Source organism: Sorex araneus, chromosome 6 (assembly GCF_027595985.1).
Source record: "Sorex araneus isolate mSorAra2 chromosome 6, mSorAra2.pri, whole genome shotgun sequence".
Classification (NCBI taxonomy): Eukaryota; Metazoa; Chordata; class Mammalia; order Eulipotyphla; family Soricidae; genus Sorex; species Sorex araneus.
The window spans coordinates 93,457,549-93,484,069 of NC_073307.1; the positions used below are offsets into that span (position 1 = coordinate 93,457,549).

Below are 26,521 nucleotides of genomic sequence, written 5' to 3' on the forward strand. Positions count from 1 at the left end.
TTACCCGGACAAATTAGCATCAGCCACAAATTTCTTCCACTCTTCATCTTGACTCAGGAGGAATTTCAGGTCCTCTCTGTTCAGAGCATTGAGGATGTAGTGGATGGTGTCCTCCACAAAGTTGCTGCTCTCTGCATGGAAAGAGCAAAGTTTAAAGTCCGATGCAGGGGTAGAATTTCCCTGATGATCAGTACAAGATTTGCCTGTGCATTATCCTAAGAATAATGCCCCCTGTGGTCCTATTGATGGAATCCACTCCCTCAACTTCATGTTAATGTTCTGACCCCCTCTCCTCTCATCCCCAACACCTACACACAAACATGCACACACACACACACACACACACACACACACACACACACACATACACAAACACCTCACAAGTCTTTAAAGAGGTAAGAGAAGTGAAATGAGTCAGATGCCTGAGTCCCTCTTCTGAAAAGACCACAGGCTTAAGAGAAGAGGAAACTTCTTTCATTGTCTGTCTCTAGGGAGGAAAGGCCACCATGTGAGGACAGATGGGAAGGTGGCTGTCTGCTCCTCGGGAAGAGAGCTCTCAGCAGACACAACCCTGTCAGCACTTTGATCTTGGACTCCCAGCTTCCAGAATTCACAAGTTCACCTTCGTATCTCTGTGTGTTAAAGAAGGGAGAGTCTATCATCCTTGAGAAGGAGCCTGTATGCACCCTGGGACAGCAGTAAGGCAGCACACAAGTGCTTCCATATTCACAGGAAAAATAAGGCTAGTCCTGTTCAGTGAGGAGAATGTGGTGATGACAATAAAATGTCTCAGTTAAGGATCTGCTCAAGGCCAGGCTGACAATAAAGTGAGTGACTAGACAACTTATAGGTTTCAATGATTTGGAAATGGTGGAATTGAGGATATGAGACTAGGAACAAGTGTGTGTGTGTGTGTGTGTGTGTACATTATAAAAAAGAGGTATTTTTATTTTCAAGATTCAAACAGGATAAGAGTCTACCTGCCAGCAAGCATAGAGGAGTCAATCCAAGCCAACCATGAGTAGTGTCTTTGATATTACAATGAAGGCCCATTAGGTTTTAAATTTTTCTTTCATGGGGAGAGATAGGCACTTGACTTGCATATGCTGACCTGGGTTTAATCTCTGGCACAGCATATGGTCCCCTGGGTACTACCAGAAGAGATTCTTGTATGCAGAGTCAGGAGTAAGCCCTGAGCACCACTTGGTGGAAAGAAAGAAAGAAAGAAAGAAAGAAAGAAAGAAAGAAAGAAAGAAAGAAAGAAAGAAAGAAAGAAAGAAAGAAAGAAAGAAAGAAAGAAAGAAAGAAAGAAAGAAAGAAAGAAAGAAAGAAAGAAAGAAAGAAAGAGAGAGAGAGAGAAAGAAAGAGAGAGAGAAAGGAAAGAGGGAAGGAGGAAAGAAGGGAAGGAAGGAAGGAAGGAAGGAAGGAAGGAAGGAAGGAAGGAAGGAAGGAAGGAAGGAAGGAAGGAAGGAAGGAAGGAAGGAAGGAAAGGAGAAAGAGAGAGAAAAAGAGAAAGAGGGGAGGGAGGGAGGGAGGGAGGGAGGGAGGGAGGGAGGGAGGGAGGGAGGGAGGGAGGGAGGGAGGGAGGGAGGGAGGGAGGGAGGGAGGGAAAGAAGATGCTGACCTGGGAACATGGTGCTTCAGAGTCTTGGAGTCTCTTTCACACTCGGTGGGTAGATAGAGATGTGGCTTCACCCTGGAGAGGAGGAACAGAGTTTGGGGTTCATTGTAAAAAGCGATGGTAGCAGGGCACAGTGGAAGGGGAAGCTTTGGGGGGCAGATTTGGTTTCCCTCTGGGTGGGTCAAGGATGCTAAAATATTCTTTTGTGTGTTGCTCTGAATCCTGGGCTCTGGCGGAGGCTCTAGAAGATCTTTTGGAGTAAGATGAATCTCAGAAGCCATAAGGAGAAAAATAAATCTATCTGACCTCTTAAAAATTAAGGATAGCAAGGAATACTTAGAAATTAAAGCACGTTCAATTAGGAAGTCTCCAACTCTGCAATACTCCAGGAAGCAAACCAGAGCCCTCCGCCACCCAATCCCCTCCCCACACATCCAGTACAGAGAGTTGTTTTGTGCATCAACAGAAGACAGGGTTTCAAAATGGGTGAGTGGTCTGAACAGTCATCGCCAGGGAGGGGGTCTTTGACATAGACACCACCCTAGACTTTCCAGTGCAATATTTAATGATGGGGGGTGTTAATAACACAAAGGTTTCTCCCCGCATATACCATATATATATATGTATATATATATATATATGTGTGTGTGTGTGTGTGTGTGTGTGTGTGTGTTGCCATGGACTGCAGCAGCGTTTCTGCTTGAAACTCTTCCAACATGGAGCGTGTGGGGACATCAACAAGGTACCTTTCCTTCTTAACCTAGATATCTTACTGATTTGGGGGTCCGTGGGTCTGCCTCTCACTCCCGTCACCCACACTCTTCACATAGACCAGAAGATCATAGCCCAGTCATCACCCTGCTCCTTCTTCCCCCTACAAATTGAGGAGAGTCAATCCCCTCCTAGGGTTTCAATTTCCCCCCTGGCAGGAGAGATGCCCCAACACGGGGTGGGTGACAACAAGCCTGGATTTACTGTGTCTCAGGGACAGCCTGATTCCTGTGTCTCTAAATAAATCATCTGCTGGGGCTGGACAATAATGATTAAGATATTTGTCTTGAATACCACTGACCCTGGTTTGAATTTCTGGCCCACCAGCACCATATACAGTCCTTTGAGCACTGCTAGGGGGCACTCCTGGGTATGGCTCCTGCAAAGAAAAGAAAATCTTTGCACCCTAACACTGAGCAGCAGGACACCTGGGGTCTCAGGTGTACAGAGCACAGGGATGGGGGTGAGGAATAAGTCTCTCAATATCTCAATATCAATATCCATGCATCTCCTGGGTCCACCTGTGTTTTAGCAGACAGGACCAGTTTAAGCCCGTTTTCTAGAGAATCCTTGAACCCATCTAAACAGCCCCCTTGGGGCTAGTGCGATAGTACAGCGGAGAGGGCATTTGCCTTGCATGCAGCCGACATAGGTTCAATCCCCTGCATCCCATATGGTCCCCCAGAACCACCAGAAGTAATCTTGAGTGCAGAGCCAGGAATAGCCCATGATCATCACTGGGTATTGACCCCCAAAAATAAATGAACTTAAAAATCATCTTCCTCCCTCTCTCTTCAGAACAGTAGTTATGCGGACCTGGATCCAGGTCTGTCCTCTGCGCCTGTTTTTTCTATGGCCTTGGGCCCTTTAATTAACCTCCATGAGCTTCTTAACATACCACAAATAGTCACCTCCATCCTTCCTTAGAGCGCGTGTTGTGAGAGTGAGGGTGTGCAGATTGGTGATAGTGGGTCTCTCTCCCCAACTTACCAAGGAATCCTCCTCTGGGTATCGGGAATGGATCAAGTCCTTCTCAGTGGTGTCCCGTCTCTGTGGCTGTGAATACCCACACATAACCTCAGTATATATATACCAGGTGAAACAAAGGGGAACATTATCTCACCGAGCTCACCCTTTCTCAAGAACTCACTATTACACCATAATTAAAAGCCTGGAGCTCACACCCCCATCGTCCCACTCCTGTCTGACCTCATTATAAGAAGTCAAAAATATCAGGCCTGAGAATATTCCACTTAATCTTGTTCGAATTTTATATCTTTTTGCCTATCGATTGGAAAGTGTAGGATAACATTGGTATGTCATTTCTCTCTGGCCACAGGGAGCTTAGGTGTATTGAGTTACACCCATTCACAGTGTTCCTGAGGCACTTCCATTCCAGTATGTTTATCTTTAATCTCTTCTCTGTGTTCTCTTCCCCAGCCAGTTAATCACTATTTTCCCCTAAACAGTACCTGTGACTTGTAAAGTCAAATTCTTCAGAAATCTCTGATTTTGTATTTGTAAGTGAAATACTGCTTTCTCCTTCCCTTATGACCTTTTGCATAGTTTACTTCAGAGCAATGTCCTTTTTGTATAGACACAAAAAGACAGTTAATGCCATGCTTTTATAACTTGGGAGTTAATTGACTCCGAATAATATTCACTCCTGGGCATCTGCTTTCTTGACTTAAGCCTCAGTTGCCCTTAGTTCCTAGTACCTCAAAAGCAGAGTCCCAATGAGGGACTGGATGGACCCAGGGCAAGCAATGAGCTACCCTAGCATCAAAATGGGCCAGGCCAAAGCTCCATAATACTTAACTATAAGTTAAGAGCATGGTCATGGACAAATTCTGTCATAATCCAAAGAGTAGCAGCTGGACTAGGACCCTGCTAGGATTAGGAAAGATTAATGTGGCCCGAGAACTGTAGTCTGAGATCTATAGTGAGATGTCCCCAGGAGGGCCACCCTACAAGCTCAATGTATCTCTTACTATGTCCATACAAAATGACTAATAATTTAGAAGTAGAATTAAGATGAATATTTAAATGGTTGTTGGACTAAGGAAAGGAGAAACACACTCCTAGTTGTCTTTGAGGGGATCTCCTGGCTGCAGGAGATCTTTAGAAGAGCTTCCCCAGAAGTAAGGGCCTTTGCATATGTTGATTGTGCTGCCTCACCTGTGTGGTTGCTACTCCCAAAGCTTGAAGGTTGGGGCTAGATGGAGGCTGCAGGAGGCTGTGAGACGAAGCACAGGGAGACAAGCATGGGAGACAGGAGGAGATTGGAATGAGGGGCAGAGTGAGACTGGAATGGGGAGTCAAGTGAAACTGGAACAGGCTCATGGAGAGAATGGAATAAACGGCAACTAATCACCAACCAGCCTTGCTGTTCTGCTCCCTCCTTCATGAGTCTGTTGGCAGTGGAATCTGGCCGAGGTACAGAAGCTGCTCATGACCACCAAACACACGTGGAGGGCGGGAGAGAGAGACCACTGCCACCCGCCACCATCTCACTTATTTATTTTGTTCTTACACAGGAAAACAAAAAGAATAGAAAGTTGGGGAACTGGAGCGATAGCACAGCGGGTAGGGCGTTTGCCTTGCATGTGGCTGACCCGAGTTCGATTCCCAGCATCCCATATAATTCCCTGAGCACCGCCAGGAGTAATTCCTGAGTGCAGAGCCAGTAGTAACCCCTGTGCATCGCCGGGTGTGACCCAAAAAGATAAATAAATAAATAAATAAATAAATAAATAAATAAATAAATAAATAAATAAATAAATAAAAGGGGAAAAAAAAGCACTCTGCATTTTGTACTCTCTGTCTATGAACGACCAAAGTCACATTTGCAGTTTTCCTTCTGCCCTGACATTGGTTAATCACCGAGGCGGTCCTTACTCTAAGGCCATGTGATCTAGAGATGAAGAAACTAATATGAATGTCAGAAAAATCATGGCAGTGGGTTGTGCCTGGACCAAACCCCTCAACTATTATTAGTCCCTAACCCACTGGGGGCCCACACACCATAGGGAAAGTGAAAAGCTCAGGTGTGATCCACCTTGCTGGGTTCCACATGGCCTGCTCCTCCTCCCGCTGCTGCCCATGGCAGGAATCTTCTCTTCTCTTCTCTTTAGAAACCTGAATATCTCAAGGGGATGCTCAGTCTTGCTCATCAACTCCAACAACTGAGTTCCCAAAGATCAATGCACAGATGCCACCATTTTGTCTTCTACTGATAGGTGAGGGTACCAAGATAATTCTTTGCATGCTGGAGTCACCCTTCCCATAGTAAATGTCATGACTATGTGTACCTGGTTCCTATGGATGGCCCTACTGACCACACCACTGGGCAGGAAGGTACACTTGGATAGACTCTATTATCCCAGCAGAGGGCTAGAGAGTCCCCTGAATACTCAATCAATACGTGTCCTGGACAGATGCTGTTTCCTCAGAGGGCCCCCTGCTAGCTTTATTCACTAAACCCCAAGGTGCAGCCATTGACTTAAAATTCAAGTAACTCTGGTAACTCCCCTGGCCACTATTTTTATTTTATTTTTATAAAGCTGTTCACAATAATTTATTACATTTAATATTCAAACACCAATCCCACCACCATTGCACCTTCCCACCACCATATTTTGAATGTTTCCACCCCAGATCCCAAACCGTACCCCCAAAACAGAACTAAAACAATTAATTTTGTACTGCTTGTCATGAATAATCCACTAAAAATGGTCCAATTAAGTTTCCTTAGAGGAAAGTGTGTCAAGATTGTTGTATTTCATCCTGGAGCTATTAAGATCTTGTATAAGAGATTACTAACATGTTTGTTAAACCCCATCAAATGTTGTGTGCTACTCTTGGTCCATCAGTGGTGTAGAGTCTGAGAGCATTCGTGGCCTCGTACTCCAGGAACTCTAAAATTTAGAATACGATTAGAGAGCAGATTCACCCATAGCTGAGGCCTATGTTGCTCTCTTCTGGGAGCTTTATTTCTGAGTCTCTGGATCTTGATGGCCACTATTTTGAACTAAACCCTACTCTCCCCCACTTTTCAGAGGTGGGAACACAAACTAGAAAAGTGATCTCACGAACTATGTGGCCCTGGCTGGACTTGGTGACAACTGGGTAGAGTGGCTTGTGGGCCGTGCTGCATACAGAATACCAAGTGTCCTTTTTCAGATTACTCATATAACAGCACTCAAGCTGTGTACCCCTAGTGACCTGCCATTGTCTCCTGCTGACTTTCCTCCCTTTCTGTGGTATGGCACTCAGTTTTCTTTTTATGTCTTAGGGAAATTCAAGCAATAATGTTTACCTACTTCGTGCCCTACTACACTTGTGGAAAATAAATGTGGTGTGCAATACAACTCCCCCCTCTTGGGTCTCTCTGGAAGATCACAGGGCATGCACAGGTGAGGAGTGCAATGTGGAGGTAAGTAAAGTAAAGGACCAAGACTTCTTTCTACAAGTCCTCTATGCAGAAATTCATTTCAATGCAGAAATTCATACATCCCAGACATTTTGGAACGTGCCCCAGCCAGATAGTTCCCAAGTTAAGACTAAAACACTGATGAGGTGTCTTTATCTTAAAGAACCACAAGTTGACCCTCACTGTTCTTTCTCAGGCTATGTTGCAAGCAGTTATGCTGAAAGAGAGGCGAGTCCAAGGCAACGCCATGACAGACTTAGTAAAGAACGTGGCCTGGCTAGACCAAAGTGTTGGTTGCCTAAACTTGACATCAGTTTCCCAAAAATGATGTAACTAGGTTTAGGTTCCCTACAGTGGCGAGGCAATCCAGAGCAACTAATCAGATGTAACCAGGAAAGTCCCTGACAGTTGTCCCATCCCACAGCCAATTAAAAAGAACAAGTAACTGAAAAGTTCCCCTAGACCGTTGCCATCAGAAAGCTCCTGTGATGTAATGCTGGAAGATAAATACACTGTGCTCTTGTGGCTCAGGGCCACTCACTCTGAGGAAGCTGCCACTGTGTCGGTGAGCTGGACAGGGGCTCTAGCTCGAGTTAGCCATTAAAGACCCTTTGCCTATTGCATCGCAACTTATCTTCGTGTGATTCCTTTGGGGGAGATCTCGGCCTGGTCTAACAATGCCTTGTTCTGTCTCTAATCTGTAGTGTATGTCAACTCCTTCCACGGAATACTAAAGTAATGAATTCTATTAATGAGCCAATATCCTCTGATCCACGTTGCAAATAAACAAAAAACTCACTGCTCTTACCACTGGACCTCCAAATGCTTTCTTCGAAATGGTAACTGTAGGATAACATAGACTCAGGTAAGCTTAGGTTTATTGGGTTGTTCCCATCACAGTGCTCCCTTTCCTCTGTGTTTATCTGTAACTTCTTTCTTTGTACTCTGTTGACTTGTAAATATTGTTTTTCTCTTCTCCTTGAGTCCTTTGCATAGTTTATTCAGAGCCTTATCCTTTGTATGAGCATGGGTAGATTAGTAGTAAATGCTATGCTTTTGTAACCTGGGAGTCATTTGACTCTACATGATATTTTCCTCTTGAGCATCTGTTCTCTTGACCTAAGCCTCAGCTTACTTCCTAGCACCTCCAAAGGCAGGGTCCCGACGAGGGATGGGAGGGACCCAGGGCAATCAGTGAGTTATGTGCTACTACTCTGGCATCGAGATGGGCCTGGTCAAAGTGCCTAATTTTACTATAAGTTAAGAGCTTGGTCATGGACAAGTGCTGTCATGATCCAAAAGTAATAACTAAATTTGGACCCTGCTAGGGTAGGAATGATTAATCTGGCCTGAGCGCTGTAGCCTGAGTCTGTGGCAATACGTTCCCAGCAGAGCTGCCCTGCAAGCCTCAATGTATCTCTTACTGTGTCCATACAAAAATAACTAGTATTAAGATGCTGATTGAGTTTTTGGGCTGAGAAAAGGAGAAAAACACCTTAAGAGGTATTTTGCCTGCAGGCAGTCAGGAAGGGCTTTGGAATGCCTCTAGATGGTATTTCCTTTGAACCTGGTGGGCCCTCAGGAAGGGGTTTCTTATGTTGATTTTGCTACCAGACTGTGGGTAGCCCAGAGAGCCAGGGGAGAGAGACAAGTAGGGGTGGAGAGACTAGTGAAGAAGAAAGCAGAATCCAGAGAGTGGAGATCTAGGAATGGGAGCTAGGAAGGAAGAGAAGCAGTGAGAGTCAGAATCCAGAGAGGAGAGAGAGAGCCCAGGCTGCGAGATGGAGCGTGGAGAGATGAGCAGGAGAGACAGGAGGAGACGGGAATGAGGGGCAGTGTGAGACTAGAATGAGGAGCTCAGAGAGACTGGAACAGGCGTGTGGAGAGAGTGGAATAAACGGCAACTGATCAATCAACTGTCTTGGCCCTCGTTTCCTCTTCCGTCTACCCCATGGCCTGGGCTACCCCGGCTGGGTGAGCAGCCCGGGACCAGGGCCCCCTTCACCCCCCAACCCGGGCAGCGGACTGGGAGAGCCGCCTCCCAGAGAGAAGCGATAGCACAGCGGTAGGGCATTCACCTCGCACGCGGCCAACCCGTGTTCGATTCCTCTGCTCCTCTTGGAGAGCCCGGCAAGCTACCGAGAGTATCGAGCCCACACGGCAGAGCCTGGCAAGCTACCCGTGCGTATTGGATATGCCAAACACAGTAACAATAAGTCTCACAAAGAGAGACGTTACTGGTGCCCGCTCGAGTAAATCAATGAGCAACGGGATGACAGTGACAGTGACCATTATATAAGAGCTTTGGAAGATTTAAGCTTTTTATGTAAAACAACCAACCCCATGTTGTGAGGAGGAAGAAGTAAACATGGGGAGCTGATAGGTCTTTGTAGCAGGCCCATCGAGAGCAGTGGGGCAAGGGGTGGGTGGGGGCAGGGGCTCCAAACCATAGGTTAAGTCATAAGTTTTTCCTTAATTTCTCACTCATAAGTTGCTCCAGAATTCCCTGGTGTGCATCCCTTTTCAGACCCACAACTTGGATATCAGACAATATAGAAAGAAAGAAAATCTTTATCTTTGCACCTGTGGTTCCTGTAGTATAGTCTTAAATGCTTTTTCTGCCACCAGTTATCAGTGCAATTCCCTCATCCTCCTGTCCCTTCCCTCCTCTGGACCTTGCAGCATCTCATCTGAGGGCCTGAATATTAGGTATTGTTTTCTGGGTCATTCTGTTGGAGTGATTTTCTAACTGCACCAGTCAATGAAAGACAAAGAAAGTCAGCTGAAGAGGTCCTGCAAAGTTGGGGCTAGAGAGTGGGAGAGGAGGGGTGGCTAAAGCTTTCTTCCATCTGCTTTGAATAGCCTGACTCTGGGGCCCAGGGAAATCTCTGAACTCAGAAACAGAAAGACCAAGAACCAAAGCACAGAGGCAAAAGAGAGAACACGCAGAGACAACCCGTGACCCCAAACCAAGCTAAGGGAATCTGCACCCTTGATCCTCTTGCACCTTTTCAATCTCTGACATTTGGCCTCCTCTCTCTCTCTCCCTTCTTCCCACCCTCCTTCCCTTCCTCTTTTTTCTCTCTTTCTGTTTTTGAGTCTCCCCAGGGTGCTCTTGCAACCTTTGACCTTTATCCTTAATGAGTAGGTTCATGCCTGTAGGCTTAGCCTGTTTTTTGTAGGTGATTGGTAGAAGAAGGAAGGAACTGGGCAACTGCCCCAACTCAACTGCATGGCCAGATAAGGAGCAGAGTCCTCCCATTGCTGGGCACTATGCCCAGGGTCTCCTGAAATAGTGACCAGAAATTTTCACCGTGTCATCTTCCTAGAGGTTATTGAAGGATACACTCTTTGACAGAAGAAAAGGGTTTAACAAGGGATTAATTTTAAACCTCAGTATCCTCGTGATGGATCCTCCAAGACCTGTCTTGGCTCCATGTACCCAATTGCCTTGGTCCGAACACCTTTGAAAACTCATAGATTTCTCTGATAACATCCCATGTATAACTGTGCCTCGGGCTGCTCCTTCTCTTTGTAATGTCTCCCTCCTCTTCCCCACCCCCCCCCAGACCTTCAGCAATGAATGTCTTCAAGTCCTCACCGTAGATTGTTCCATACTTCGTGCCAGACAAGATTCTGGTCTTAGATTCCTCCGTGCCTCCTTGCTTTCCTCAGGAATGCGCATCTTTGCTGTTAGGGGCAGCTGTAACTTCACATTCCTTAGCAGGTAAATGCTGGTCTCTCTGGGTTTTGTTTTCAGTGGGGTCCCCTACAAAATCCAGTGTAATAGTACAGGATTAGAACCAGGGCCAGAGCAATAGTACAGTGTGGAGGGCGTTTGCCTTGCATGCGGCCAACTTGGGTTGGATCTCCGGCTTCCCAGATGATCCCCCAAGCGCTGCCAAAAGTAATTGCTGAGTGCAGAGCCAAGAGGAACCCCTGAGCATCACTGGGTGTGACCCAAACCCCCTCCCCCCACAAAAAACAAATTCCTATGTTTTGTTATGGTTTTGTTCGTTTGTTTTCCATGCGGTTTGGTTAAGGACATCAGAGTGTGGTCACTTAACGCCCTCCATCTGCCAGGTCGTAGGCCCATCTGAGCATCTGACAAGAACTTTAGTTTCTAATCAGCATTCAAGGCCAATTCACAATGTCAGGGAAACCATTAATTAGGATCATCTTGGGCATGAAATGAAATCCATAAAATGAATTTTTTAAATTTGTTTTAATCAAGTTTTGGAGGTTTAAAACCTTTTAAAGAGGTTTCTGCTATATTTACGCACACACACATATATTCCAGATAGTCAAAACAAAGTATTATGATATACTTTCCAAAGTTGTATCCTTGTACAATTTCTGAGAAAATATAATTTAGAGGAAAGGAATGGCATCTTATACTACTAAAGTTTGGTTTGGTTTGAAGGTCTAATGGTCTTTTAATTGCATTTTCTAATATTTTGTCTTTTATACAGTTCCTTCCCATTTTAGAAATAATCAGTTTTCTTATTTTTCTTGAAACAATTTTCTTTTTTTTTATTTATAATAAATTTATTTATTTTTAATTAGTGAATCACCATGAGGGTACAGTTACGGATTTATACACATTTGTGCTTATGTTTCCCTCATACAAAGTTCGGGAACCCATCCCTTCACCAGTGCCCATACTCCACCACCAGTAAACCCAGCATCCCTCCCATCCTCCCTAATCCCATCTCCCCCCACCCCACCCTGTCACTGTGGCAGGGCATTCCCTTCTGTTCTCTCCCTCTAATTAGCTGTTGTGGTTTGCAATAAAGGTGTTGAGTGGCCACTGTACTCAGTCTCTAGCCCTCATTCAGCCCGCAACTCCCTTCTCCCACATGGCCTTCGACTACATTATAGTTGGTGATCCCTTCTCTGAGTTGCCCTTTCCCCAGAATGTGAGGCCAGCCTCCAAGCCATGGAGTCAACCTCCTGGTAGTTGTTTCTACAATTCTTGGGTGTTAGTCTCCCACTCTGTTATTCTATATGCCATAGATGAGTGCAATCTTTCTATGTCTGTCTCTCTCTTTCTGACTCATTTCACTTAGCATGAAACTTTTCATGTCGATCCACTTAAATAAAAAATTCTTGACCTCCTTTTTTCTAACAGCTGCATAGTATTCCATTGTATAGATGTACCAAAGTTTCCTCAACCACTCATCCGTTCTAGGGCATTCGGGTTTTTTCCAGATTCTGGCTATTGTAAACAGTGCTGCGATGAACATACATGTGCAGATGCCATTTCGATTATACTTTTTTGCCTCTCTGGGATATATTCCCAGCAGTGGTATTGCTGGGTCAAATGGGAGCTCAATTTCTAATTTTTTGAGAATCGTCCATATTGTTTTCCAGAAGGGCTGAACCAGACGGCATTCCCACCAGCAGTGTAGAAGGGTCCCTTTCTCCCCACATCCTCTCCAACAGCGGTTGCTTTTGTTCTTTTGGATGTGCGCTAGTCTCTGTGGTGTGAGGTGGTATCTCATGGTTGTTTTGATCTGCATCTCTCTGATGATTAGTGATGTAGAGCACTTTTTCATGTGCCTTTTGGCCATTCGTATTTCTTCCTTGGTAAAGTTTCTGTTCATTTCTTCGCCCCATTTTTTGATGGGGTTGGATGTTTTCTTCTTGTAGAGTTCAACCAGTGCTTTATATACCATTGATATCAACCCCTTATCTGATGGGTATTGTGTAAATATCCTTTCCCATTCTGTGGATAGTCTTTGGATTCTGGTCACTGTATCTCTTGCGGTGCAGAAGCTTTTTAGTTTAATGTAGTCCCATTTGTTGATCTCTGTTTATACTAGATTGCTTAGTTCTGTGTCACCTTTGAAGATACCTTTATCTTCAATATCGTGGAGGGTTTTGCCGACCTTGTCTTCAATGTACCTTATGGTTTGTGATCTAATGTTGAGGTCTTTAATCCATTTTGATCTGACTTTTGTGCATGGTGTCAGGTCAAGGTCTACGCCCATTTTTTTGCATGTGGTTGTCCAGTTGTGCCAGCACCATTTGTTAAAGAGGCTTTCCTTGCTCCACTTCACATCTCTTGCTCCCTTATCAAAGATTAGATGATCATACATTTGGGGTTGTGTGTAAGGATATTCCACCCTGTTCCATTGGTCTACGGCTCTGCCTTTGTTCCAGTACCATGCTGTTTTAATTGTTACTGCTTTGTAGTAAAGTTTGAGGTTGGGGAGGGTGATGCCTCCCATTGTCTTTTTCCCAAGAATTGTTTTAGCTATCCTTGGACGTTTGTTGTTCCATATGAATTTTAAGATTGCTTGATCCATTTCTTTGAAGAATGTCATGGGAAACAATTTTCTTAACACAATATTTTCACTTATATGGCTTGCCTTACAAAAAAAATTTTTTTGTATTCAGTTTTCTTTACCATTTTACTGGCTTTGATTTTATAGAGGTCAAATTCTAATTTCCTAGGTTTAAAACCATAAGAAATAAAAGTAGTGATCCATCATATCTGTAAGAAGAGTTACAGATTAATTACATAAAATTTAATTAATTTTATTTAAATTAAAATAATAAATTGATTTAATTAATTAATTTACAGCTAAATTAAATAAAATTTAATTTCTGAAACACTAAACTAAACCCAACTGGAATTTAGCACATTAATGAAAAGAAACAAAGTAGAGATTAATCCCCAAAATCTTTTTCGGATGCAAATTCAAACACAAAAGAGCCCATCTCAACACAAATCCTAACAAATCAAGCTATTCCAGGTCTTTTTACTAAAGAGCTAAGTAGAAACGCAAAATCTTGGAACAGTTACACACACACACACCTCTGCTTTTGGCTCTTGCTACTCTGGGTTATTTTCTTTTTTTCAGCTGAAAGCTCTTAGGCAACTGTAGTGCTGAGTTCACCAAGTGGCATTTGGATCCTCATGTAAACCATTTAAGGAGTCAGGGTGGAAAATTGCTGAGCCAGACCTCTGCAGGGGGTATTAAGAGCAGAAGGAGAGTTGCAAAGTCACCTGTAAACAGATGCTTCCAATTGGGAGCAGAGGTCAGGTGTCCTAATGTCCTCATGTGTCCTAATGCCGTGGAAAGAGAGGGGAGATTGTCGCCTGCAGTCAACAAGGACCAGTTTGAAGGGACAGGTCAGCAGTTAGGTGACACGGGCTCGGCTCAAGCCAGGCCAGATAGGACAAGTTTTGATATCTGAACACCACAGAGAAAGCGTACTCCCAGGTACAGGCAGGGGAGGGTAAGTAAAGGTGCTCTGGGTCATACAAGTGTGGGTGGGGAGGCGGAAAATCAGGTTCAATTCTGTGTTCCATATACCCTGGCAGAGCCCAGCGCATGATCCGAGGGGGAGGCTTGAAAGGGCAGCAGAGAGGTCCAGAAGCTTCCAGCATGGCTGCCCTCCATTGCCCTGCTAGTGACCCTTCCATTCTATCACCTCTGCTCTACTCCCGGGGCTGGCTCGCCTAGCCCGGCTACAGAGTCACTTGGTGGCAGCAAGAAGCTTGGGGCATCCCCTCAGCCATGGGCCATGGCCTCCAGAGGAGAGATCAGGGGGAGATACCCCATGAGGGTAACTGGCTAACTTGGCTTGGCCCCTTCCAGGAGTTCCAGGTTGGGCATCACACACACACACACACACACACACACACACACACACACAAACACACACACACATCTGCTTTTTGGTTCTTGCTACTCTGGGTTGTTTTTTGTTTTATGCTTGTTTGGTTTTTGGTTTTTGGTTTGTTTTTGTTTTGTTTTGTTTTGTTTTGTTTTGCTTTTTGCATCACACCCGGCATTGCACAGGGGTTACTCCTGGCTCTGCACTCAGGAATTACTCCTGGCAGTGCTCAAGGGACCAAATGGGATGCTGGGAATTGAACCTGGGTCAGCTGCGTGCAAGGCAAATGCCCTGCCCGCTGTGCTATCACTCCAGCCCCTACTCTGGGTTTTTTGTTGTTTGTTGTTTTTTTTTTTTTCTTCAACTGAAAGCTCTTCTGCAATTCTAGGTCTTGAGCAGGTATGAGCCACATCCAAATAAAATTAGGCAGAACCAGATCTTCTCATGTTCTTAAGCATAGATGATAACAAGATCTCTGGGCCAGCCCAGAAAATCTCCCCTAACTAACACTAATGATTGACATCGAAATCTAAGGTAAACAAGGAAAGCTAACATGAGCCAGTGGAGTCTGGGTAAGAGGTGGAATGAGGGGGATGTGAGGGAAGTTTCCAGCAAGTCCACAGACGCCAGCTTAGAGCAGGTGGCAGGAGCTTCCTCCACAGAGAACATGAAACACCGGAAGCCAAACACCTACTAGGGCTGATTTGACCAATCACTGAGTATAGACCTTCCACCCGCCAGGACAGTGGCTGAACAGGTTATTTTCACAAAGGGACCTGGGTGAGAATATTTTTGTTGTGTTATAAGCTTGTACCCTGGATTGAGTGAGGTGGGGGCACGCAGAAAGTGTTTTCTGGCTCTACTCCATGGTGAGTCAGGACTGAAATGCAGATAAATGTTTGTTCTAACACCCAAGCTATCACACATGAGCGCTAATATGTACTGTTGTGTTAACTCAAGCAGACCTCAGACCTCTGGTCTACATTTCACACTCAGCTTGGAGCTTTATCTTTTTTCTTGTCTCAAAGTTACAGAGATTTAGTGATCATTGATAGCGATTGTCCTGACATCATTGGACCCAAACCCACTAGAACGGACCCTGTTTTCTGAGACTCCCCACTAAATAGTTCATCTGATCCAAATCATAGAAAAGTGTCTTTTGTGATTCAAGGCCATTCAGAGTAAACTCAATGACCACACTGTGGAATCAAGCACTCTCTCTCTCTCCCTCTCTCCCCTCTCTCTCTCTCTCTCTCTCTCTCTCTCTCTCTCTCTCTCTCTCTCTCTCTCTCTCTCTCTCTCTCTCTCTCTCTGTCTCTGAGTCACACCTGGACTTACTCCTAGCTCTGTGCTCAGGGATCACTCCTGGTGGTGCTCAAGAGACCATATATACTGTTGGGGGTTGGATCAGGGTTAGCCACTTGTACGGCAAGTATCTTAGCACCTTTCCAACCTTTCAGCCCTCTTGTTTTCTCTTGATGACACACATCATTAGTCATCGAGAGAATTTACTCATAGTTCAGAAATTATTTGCTTTTCCTATCTATCTTAATGAGACGCTCTTTCTGCAGAGTCAACATTTCACTCAGATTCCTAACAATTTGCCTTTGTTTCCATCTAGGTTTGAAAGCTCTAGAAAATCTTAGGAGAGTTTCACTTCGTTTTCCTGATTCTCCTTTCTCCGATTGCAATACTTTCATGAGGAGATGGAGGGAAAGATAACTGAAGAGAAACATAGTCCAAAATAAACCAAACAGTGCTAGAGTCTCACGTAGATATTCCAAGCCCCTCTTTCCCAAAGCAGCTAACCAAGGTCTGGAGTTCAGGCCCGGGTCTTTCTTTCTTTCTTTTTGTTGATGGCAAACATATAATATTAATTAGTGTGCAACTACTGAACCATGCTTAGATCCTGGGGTAAATCCCACTTGACCTTTTAATGTATTGATCTTTGGATCACCAGATTTTGATGAGAGAGAGAGAGAGAGAGAGAGAGAGAGAGAGAGAGAGTTTGTGTTATCTGTTGCTTTATGCATCAGGATAATGTTGGCTTCATAGAAAATTTTTGGAAAAACACCTATTTATTCCATTTTTGGAAATAAATTTGGAAAAGCAATAATAGGTCGACTTTGAAGATTTGGTTAAACTCACTAGTAAACCATCCTGGCCTGGCCTTTGTATTTAGGGAGATAGTTTTTATTATTAATTCGATGTTTTTCCTTGTAAAAAATTTAGGTTGTCTAGTTTCTCTTGATTCAGTCTTGGAAAGTTGTGTGATTTTGAATTTTTATTTATTTCTTCTATGTCCTCTAAATTAGTGACATAAAGTTGTTCATAGTAGTCTCTTACAACGCTTTGTATTTTAGGGATACCTTTTGCAACTTATCTCCTTTATTTTCTAATCGTCATTAGAGTTTTCTCTCTTTCTCTCTATTCATTTCATGAATCTTGCTAACAATTTGCCAATCTTCTTTATTCCTTCAAAAACCAGCTCTGGGTTCTGTATTATCTTTTTCATTTCTACTTTGCTTATTTCTGCTCCAACTTTTATTATCTATTCCTATATAATTTGTGTATCAGATGCTATTTTTTATAGTTCCCTAAGATGTGAGGTTAATTGTTTATTTGAGATTTTCTTATTTCCTGAGGTAATAAGGCCTGTATTGCTAAGAATTTCCTTTTAGTTCTGCTTCTGCTATATCCACTATGCTTTGACATATCTTGTCTTTTTTGTTTCCATAAATATTTTTTACTTCATTTATTTCCTCGTTGAGAAAATAGTTATTCAATAGCATGTTAGTCTCCAGTTGTGTGAGATTACTTCTAGAATTCTGTGGCTAATTTCTTTCTTATAGTATCATAATAATCTGAAATGAATGATATGATTTCAATTTTCACGACCTTATTGACATTTGTTTTCTGTACCAACATATTCACCAGATATCCTGGACAATCGTTCACTGACCCTGGGGTTGAATGTGTGTTGGGCTTTCTAGAAGGGGTAAGAGCTGTAAAGCTTGATTCTCCCAACGTCTTACCTAAGGTCCTTGGTTTCTCTTTGATTCTTTGTCTACTTCAGAAGTCCCCATATGCCTTGGCCTACCAACCCCTTTTCAGAAACAATTACTCAGTGATCCTTCTTGGAATCTGCATTCTTTAAGAAAACAAATAGAAATTGCATAAATGCCAGATACAACTTCTGCCACACCTTCTGGATCCTGCCAGCACCGAGGGGAGCAGCATAACTCACTTTAACAAACACTGGTCTACTGAACTCTCCAAGGGTGAGTGGGGTCTCCTACTACTGTAGTGTTGCTATTGATGTCTCTCATTAGGTCTGTTCGTTGCTTAATACATTGGGACGTCACTTCATATGGTGCATTTATTTTAAATTATGGGGGCCAGAGTGATAATACAGCAGGAAGGGCATTTGCTTTGCATGCGGCTGACCCGGGTTCAATCCCCGGCATCCCACATGCTCCCCTGAGAACCGCCAGAAATGATTCCTGAGGGCAGAGCCAGGAGTAACTCCTGAGCATTGCTGGGTGTGACCCAAAAAGTCAAATAAATAAATAAATAGTATTATGTCCTTTTGATGAATTGGTCTTTTAATCAAAAAATAATTTCTATCCTTGAATCTAATTACCATTTTTTAGTTTCGAGATCTATTTTGTCTAAGTACAGCCATTTCTGCCCTTTTTAAGGCTACCATTTACCTGTATTGTTAATTTCTAAGCATTTGCATTGAACCTGTTTATCATGAAAATCCAAACATGTCTCCTGTGAGCTGTAGAAGGTTAAATTTTCTTTCTGGATCTTCTGGCCACTTTGTTACTTTGGTGAGCTCAATCTATTGATGTTTAATGATATTTTAAAAATAAAAGTCCATATTGTCAGTGCAATTTTTCTAAATGCTTGTGAACTTTGCCTTTGTTCCTTTGGCCTTTTGTTATTTCTAACACCATATACTTTGACATTTGTTGTTCTAGTGATTAGGTGTCTTTTGTCTCTTATTTGTTTCTCCTAAATATTTTTGTCCTGATATTATCATGAAGTTTACATTAAGAGTCTTAAGTTCCTTTACTTAAATTTAAATAAAACAAGTCTCAAGTTTAGCACCCATTACTACCTTCCTTCTTCCCCATATTTCCTCTTTTAAGAAAATTATTGCTAAGAAAAAAAAGATATACTAGTTCTCACAGTAGCATATGGGATTTACCTGTTTTAGTTATCTTTTCTTTTTTTGTTAAGTTTTTTCTTTTATAAGGTAGTTCACAATATTTGATTACATTTAATATTCAAACACAAATCCCACCACCATTACATCTTCCCACCACCAAATTTATGATGTTTCCATCCCAAGCCCCAAGCCCTGTCCCAAAGCACAACCAAAATCATATATTTTTATTGTCTGTTATGAAGAACTGCTGAAAATGCTTACAAAAAAGTATTAATATAGGAAGCAATGTGAAGATTGTTCTATTTTGGCAGGGGCCATTAAGACATTCTTTAGGATATCACTAACATGTTGTAAAAAGTTGAGTGATGTGAGCTTTCGTACATATATATGAATATATATATATATATCACTGTCATCCCGTTGCTCATCGATTTGTTTGAGTAGGCACCAGTAACGTCTCTCATTGAGAGACTTATTGTTACTGTTTTAGGCATATTTCCCTCTATGATTTGTTGCCTACTATCTGAACCCTATCAAATGTGGTGTGGTACTTATGGAGAATGGATAGGTAGTGTCTTAATGTATCCTGTAGCTGTGAATGTGGCCGCGTGGTCCAGGAATATGTTCACTCATGTGTGAGGCTCGGCCCAAGCGTGTGGGGAGAGGCCTGGAGCATGGCAGCAGTTGGGTTCTGGAGGTATTTGAACTGCTGGGGCTGAGTCCCTTGGGCCAGGGAGGCCTCTCACCCATATCCCTCTGGGGCGCCCTGAGCGAAACAGCCTGGAGCAGAGTCCCGTGGCATGGCTATGGCGGGCAGTTATCTTTTCAAAGAAATAGTTATACTTATCCAAATTGAAAAAAAAAAAGAGTATTACTGCTTCCAGGCAAGCTTTCTTTGCCTTTCTGAGAAGACCATTTAGTATTCATTTAGAGCTGGGTTAGTGTACATAAGTTTCTCTGTCACTTGTCTGAAAGCTTTGTATCGCCCCTTTGAATTTGAATAATAACCTAATTAGGTAGATTATTCTTGTTTGGAGATCTTTCTCATTCAAAACATTGGCTCGATCATCTGTAGAATTTCAGTTGATAAATCTGCTGAGTCTTACAAGGCTCAACCTATAATAACGTTAGTGATCTCTTATACAGGGGCATGATGACTCCAAGGTAGATACAACAATTTTCACACACTTTCCTCTAAGGAAAACTTTCTGGAGAATTTTTAGTCAGTTATTCACAATAAGGATTTAGAAAATCTCTATTTGAAGCTAAAGGGGGTGGGTGGATGGCTAATGATACTCTCCCAGTTAGAGATCTGGTTTCTCACCTAACTAGATTCTGAGTTCAAACATTCCTTTTACTGACTTTAGGTACAAACATTTTATATGACTTACATTTCTTCCAGTTGAATTAGTAGGGTAGAAATGAGCAAATAAGCTTTCTCCTGTTTCAGTTGCAAATCTGAAATGTTTGCCAGACTTCTTATAGCCCCCTCTTTAAGGAAGTGTTTTCATTTTGACAACTCATCTTGTGATTTTTGGGTTGGGAGACATGTATACTTACATGTTTTAAAAAATGGTTATTTGAAAGATTTTAATTAAATAAGAACATTATCTTACAATAATGGGTCCTACAAAAACAGGATGAGAACTCTATTCGGGTATCCCAAAGAGGAATCGAAAGAGCTATGCTAGGAGTATCACATTTCACTCAAGTGAGAGAAGGAATCCGGAGTTCTGACCTCCATGCATGATCAAGAATCAGGAATGCTGTCTCGTTTGCCAAGGAGTCGAAAATCGGATGGACTAGACACGTAATGCGATTTAGAGACGACCACTGGACTAGAGCGGTTACCGACTGGATTCCATGGGACGTAAAAAGACCTCATGACCACCCACCAACAAGATGGTCAGACTTCTTCATTAAGACCCTGAATGAATGGTTTGAGGCTCTTAGGGTTCCTGGAGTGAGCAGATACCATTGGGCTACACTAGCCCTTGACAGGGATGAATGGAGACGTTACTGGCACCCGCTCAAACAAATCGATGAAAAATGGGATGACAAATGTTACAAGTGATACAAGAACATTATCTATCATAATGGTAAAGATCCATTCCTCTAATCCGTTAGGTCTGTGTAGATATACTTTTCACAGCAGACTTAGAAATTTTTTCAGGTCATTAAGTGTTTCAAAAACTATTCCTTTTTTTCTGTTCCATGATTATGTTTCTGCTAATTGTATTTTATATACACTTCGGGTTATTTTTACTCTATGATGACACATTTACAAGTTGGTTGTTTTTACACATAAGTCAACTATTCAATTAAACCTGACTTTTCATGCCCACTTAAGATGATGCCTTAAACCCTTCCAAGTCTTTTCTTCCAGGTCATAAAATGTTTGAAATTAGCAATCTTGTAATGACTTTTGCCTCTAGAATCTAACTAGGAAGGAGGATTCTAAGGGCTTTATGCATTAAAATCCTTAATATAGGCATTAGAGACTTAGTTCTTTTCAGTTGTGGCAGTGAATAATAACTTTCCATCATTGTTGGATCACTGATAACATATTTATGTTTTAGGTCTTGTGTACTTTTTCATATTTTTCTTTGAATTTCTTATAATTTTAATTTTCTTATAATAACCTCAACGCCCTTGGGCTTTTTGGTTTTTCTAGACAGCAGAATTTTGACATTTATTTATGACTTACAAACCTAAATCAAATAGTGATACAGATCTCTGCTGTTGAATATTAACTTTATATTAATGGGTATGTTCCATTTGCACTTGGTACATTGAAATGTGTACATTGAAATGGACTGGAGTGATAGCACAGAGGGTACCACATTTGCCTTGCACACAGCCGACCTGGGTTTGATTCCTCCGTCCCTCTCAGAGAGCCTGGCAAGATACCAAGAGTATCCCGCCCGATTGGCAGAGCCTGGCAAGCTCTGGTATATTCAATATGCCAAAAACAGTAACAAGAAGTCTCACAATGGAGATGTGACTCAATAACTGCCCCCCACCAAAAATACATAAGGGCCAGAGAGATAGTATAACAGTCAAGGTGTTTGTCTTGCATGCAGGCATGCTGAGCATGTTTGACCCCTGACACTGCATGTGGTCCCCTGAGCACCACCAGGAGTGATCCCTGAGCACAGGGCCAAGAATAAACCCTAAGACCTGCAGAGTGTGGCCCCAAAACAAATAAACAGAATGGATATAAATGGTCTTGTGTATAATTCTGCCCAAGAATGGAGAATGGGCAGTGCACCAGAAGAAAAATAGAAAGATTCCCACAGGAAAGAGATCTGCCAAAGTATAAGTAAAATATGATGGCAACTTGGATTAAGATGCTGTTGCCTGACCCTTCCCCCCTTCTCCCTGTCTCTCCATTTATTGTTGACTTTCTCTGACACTGGCAAACTTATCCTTCTGATTTTGAGAAGTCTTATGAGTACATCAATCTAGGACCCTGATGAGTCTATCATAAAAACAATAACAGATCAGCATCATCGTGTTTATTTAACCAATTGATTAACACAGATGGGGAGAATAAGCTAGAATGTCTAGTCCAGCACTCCACTTTCTCCCAACTGATACTGGAACGAAGGCTAAGCAAGTTTGTTCCTCTTGACCGCAAGTGACATGGAAAGTTCCTTGGACCCATGCTAACATCTTAATTAGTTTTTCTTCTTTTTCCCCCAAACTATTGTCCCAATACAGCATTTGAAATTTCATTGACACTCCATTGGGCTTTCCACGTTCCATGGCCCCAAAGATGACCAGTGATTTGACAAATGTTCCACCCACTTAGCTGTCATCACTCACATACTGTCGTCATTATCACCACCACCGTCACTGAGGAGTCATAACTGGGTAGGATGAAACCTTCTAGAAGACAAAGATGTATTGGAAGGGTAGGGTGAGGGCCCACCCCAGTGAATGAATTCCTTCTGGAATGTGAAACCATGGAAAGTGTCCACAGATGAGTCAACATTATTCTCCATAATAAAACTATTCCAACTCTTCAGCTTTCTTCTCATCCCTTTCCACCCCTTAGGACTCATGCTGAGCCTTCTCACAGCTCTAAGCCTCTGTAATTGTGCCAACAGTGGTTTTTCCTGTGAAAAATAAACAGGGTCATCCTACACCTCTCCCTTCCCTAATCCCAAGCTCCATGTTCCTTCTGGACATAGACCTGACAGACTGCTACATGACACCTCCTAGTGTGCTCATCATCAGGAAAATCAAATTCCTTAACACTCAGTTCCATACGCTCTCTTTAATCCTCTACCTCCTTTTAACAAAATATCGCCATACCTTTGTCTTACACGTGTGAGTTTTTCTGGGTGTCACAACATCTGTCCCCCATCAGACTTTCTTTGATCTGTTTGAGTTTTTCCAACATCCCTTCCAGCTCCCGGATCCGCTGCCTCAGCTTTTCCGCGGACTCTGTCTTTGCCCCCTTATGCAAGTCTATTGAATCTTGCACAAGGCTGACCACATCCACCAGAATAAATAAGCCTGCAGTGGCTGCACCAAAGATCCGCACTCCTTTGCTCACTGCCAGAGCAGCGCCCCCCAAAGCTCTTGGCAACACCCGGGCACTTTGCACTGAGATTCTCTCCGCATTCATGAGTAACGTGGCTTGCGCTGCTAAGTGAGGGTTGGCATTGAGTAATCTGATGGTGTGGATGTTCTTCGCCATGTCTTCCAGGCTTCTGAAAAAACTATTTTCTGAGGAATCCATCTGGGAGTCGCTGTCCTTTAGAACTTCATGGAATACCTTCCCTGGATTGATTCCAGTTGATACCAGATTATTGGCGTTAGATTCTATGGATGCCATGCTCGTACTTTCCACAATGCTAGTGGTGACACCAGTCACAGAAGATGCTGTCCCCAGCCCCAGACTCACCCCAAACAGCACCAGACTCACCCCAGCTGTCACAGGTGCCAAACCGATGCCAACTATGGTCAGGATGCCAGAGACGATGCCAGTGGAACTGGCCACCACTTTCGAGATGGTGCACTTTCTGTGTAACTTGTCGGCCTTGTCTGCCAGCGCACGGAGCTGTGCTATATGCACCTCGACATCCCTTTTCACCAGAGGATATAATTTCAGAAACTTGTCCCTGTATTTCTGTTCTTGTTGATGCTGGTTTTTCACTTCCACGACCGTGTGGTTCTTCTTTCTCAGACCTTCAAGGATTGCCCGTGCCTCGTCCCTGTAATGGTGAAGGTAGGTGATCAACAAGCAGTTTGAGTATCTGTAAAATGAGCCGGACAAGGTCTCTTCTGCATGATCACAAAGATTTTATCGTCAATCTAATGCTGAAGAATTTTATCAACACAAGCTCTACTATCCCACAGACATCAAATGCATTGATTGCATTCTTTGCCGCGTTTATCAATAAATAAATAAATAAGAAAAATGTCATGCTCCTAAATGGTAGGGGTTTGTACAGATAACCCTCACCCAAGGCAAGTCAGCACCTCAACAGTCAACATCATGGGCTTGTGGAATAGGAACCCTACATCACCATTTTGAAATTCCTATATATATACATATATATATATGTCTGTGTGTACATATATACATATATATAAATATATGTGGCATCCACAATGTCACATAAAATTATGACAAATATGACGTCAGGGGTCTAGTAAGTCACACTGCCTTTCCTTGGCTCAAGGGTTAGTTTATGTAGAATAAAAAAAGGTGAGAAACATCCCAGATCAGATCCCCAGGAGTTGTGGAGAAAACAATCACCCACAGCCCTTCACATACAGCACTGAGAGGAATAAAATCAGAGAGAAGAAATGGCCTCTGTCCTTTCTGTCTATGGCCTCCTGATGGCCCACTGCCCTGGACACCTAACCACGGTGCCCAAATCTTATCAGTCCTCCAACCTGAACTCAGCCCTGTTCAGTCCTGGCAGGGCTCTAACCCTGTCCAAATCACCTTGAGCCTTTGCACAGGGCTTTGGTCATTAGTTCTCACCTACAACCCCACTTGAAGATCTTCGTGAAGATCTAATCAGATTGAACCATTCATCTCCTAAGACAGATGAAATAGATCACTCTCCATGGTACAAGCCAAGTCCCAGATTTGAGAAGGGATAGAGTTAGGAAGTATCCCAGCTCCCCTCCTAGGGCATCTCACAGGACAAACAAGGCTCTAGCCAGAATCCCCAGAAACATGCTGATTATGTCCCAACTTTCTGACTTGTCTGTCCCCAAAGGGACAAATGCTCAGGTCTCATCTCCAGGATGAAGATCAGGCTCCTGTCTCTTCCCAACCAACTTCACGAAACATGAATCACGAAATCCCATTGATTGTCGAGTTGCTCGAGTGGTCTCAGTAACCTCTACATTCGTCCTATCCCTGAGATTTTAGAAGCCTTTCTCTTCTCCAATGATACCACATTGGAGGCTCTTTCAGGGTCAGGGGAATGAGATTCAGCTGGTTACTGGCTTTGGCATATGGATACACCATGGGAAGCTTGTGAGGCTGTCCCATGTGGGCAGGAAGCTCTCAGTAGCTTGCTAGTTTCTCCCAGAAGGAAAAGTATGTTATAAGATATCGCACAGCCGCTTTGTGGCCGCATGCTTCTGGGAACTTGCTTTTAAGTCTCTGGATGTTGGCCGTTGATGGGATTACACACACCTGGGTTCCTCTGCCGGTTCCCAGCCAACTTATCATAGTTAATATTAACTGAGATTTCCCAGATGCTAGTCATAATGTTAAGTACTTTCCATGTAGCTTATATTTTAATCAGAACATCATTGACAGGTGACAGAAGTGAGGGAGAGGGTGGACAAACCACTGGCCCAGAACCACTCACTTGTCCCTGTAGGTTTTATCTCTTCTTATGTCGAGGCCAGTCGCTGCCAGTAAGTGTGACCTGGAGGACTTAATCTCATGTATTATTGGAAGGAACGCCTTCCATTCGTCAGGGAGTCTAGTAAGTCACACTGCCTTACCAGACTAGGGGAGAGGAGGGGAGAGGAGGGGAGGGGAGGGGAGGGGAGGGGAGGGAGGGGAGGGAGGGGAGGGGAGAGGAGAGGAGAAGAGGGGAAGGGAGAGGGAGGAGGAGAGGGAGGGGAGGGGAGAGGAGAGGAGGGGAGGGGGGAGGGGAGGAGAAGAGGGGAAGGGAGAGGGAGGAGGAGAGGGAGGGGAGGGGAGAGGAGAGGAGGGGAGGGGGGAGGGGAGGGAGGGGAGGGGAGAGGAGAGGAGAAGAGGGGAGGGGAGAGGAGAGGAGAAGAGGGGAGGGGAGAGAAAAGAAAGAAAAGAAAGAAAAGAAAAGAAAAGAAAAGAAAAGAAAAGAAAAGAAAAGAAAAGAAAAGAAAGGAAAAGAAGAAAAGAAAAGAAAAGAAAAGAAAAGAAAAGAAAAGAAAAGAAAAGAAAAGAAAAGAAAAGAAAAGAAAAAAAAAAACAGCTCAGGAGGTCTGATAAATGACACTACAACACCCACTTCAGAGGTACCTGGACAGCTCGGCCTCAGTCACTATTTTTTCCCAGACTTTATTATCTTTCAGCAGAAGTTGCACATCTTCCGGGCTCAGTGAGGCCTGGATATACTTTATGGTGTTCTCAATAAAGTTGCTTTTTCCTAGGTGAAAGAACAAAGAAGGTTAGAAGTCTGAGGAGCCGCTTCCTTGATATTAGCCCAAGGTGGCTCCAGGCTTCTCTTCCTGAGCAGCTGTGCCCTGAGCACTACTGATAAAGTCATTCCTAATCCCTGCTGACCCCACTACGTGTATTGAAGCCCCGATAGCGATTAGATTGCTATCCTTGATGGAAACCACCATTAAAAAACGTATATGAAAGATAAGAAGAACCTGGCATTCTTAGAAGACAGCTACCTGGGTTGTCTTCTGGATTCAT

At 43.4% G+C, this 26,521-nt stretch overlaps 1 protein-coding gene across 1 annotated transcript; it reads right to left on the bottom strand.

Moving 5' to 3' along the window:
- On the bottom strand, positions 1–26,521 carry LOC101559056 (apolipoprotein L2-like). The gene is made up of 4 exons (XM_012933203.2): positions 26,500–26,521; positions 26,120–26,246; positions 23,008–23,855; positions 1–131 (listed from the first exon to the last, which is right to left on the bottom strand). Exons 1-4 carry the CDS (start codon positions 26,519–26,521, stop codon positions 1–3), a joined length of 1,128 nt encoding a protein of 375 aa, XP_012788657.2.

What these genes read in the sequence shown, in the direction of transcription:
- LOC101559056 (XM_012933203.2), bottom strand. Translation starts at nt 26,521, where the DNA reads ATGAATCCAGAAGACAACCCAG. An exon ending in GAATCCAGAAGACAACCCAG is followed by an intron (nt 26,247 to 26,499) that starts GTAGCTGTCTTC and finishes TCTTTCACCTAG; the next exon opens with GAAAAAGCAACTTTATTGAG. An exon ending in ACTGAGGCCGAGCTGTCCAG is followed by an intron (nt 23,856 to 26,119) that starts GTACCTCTGAAG and finishes TCACCATTACAG; the next exon opens with GGACGAGGCACGGGCAATCC.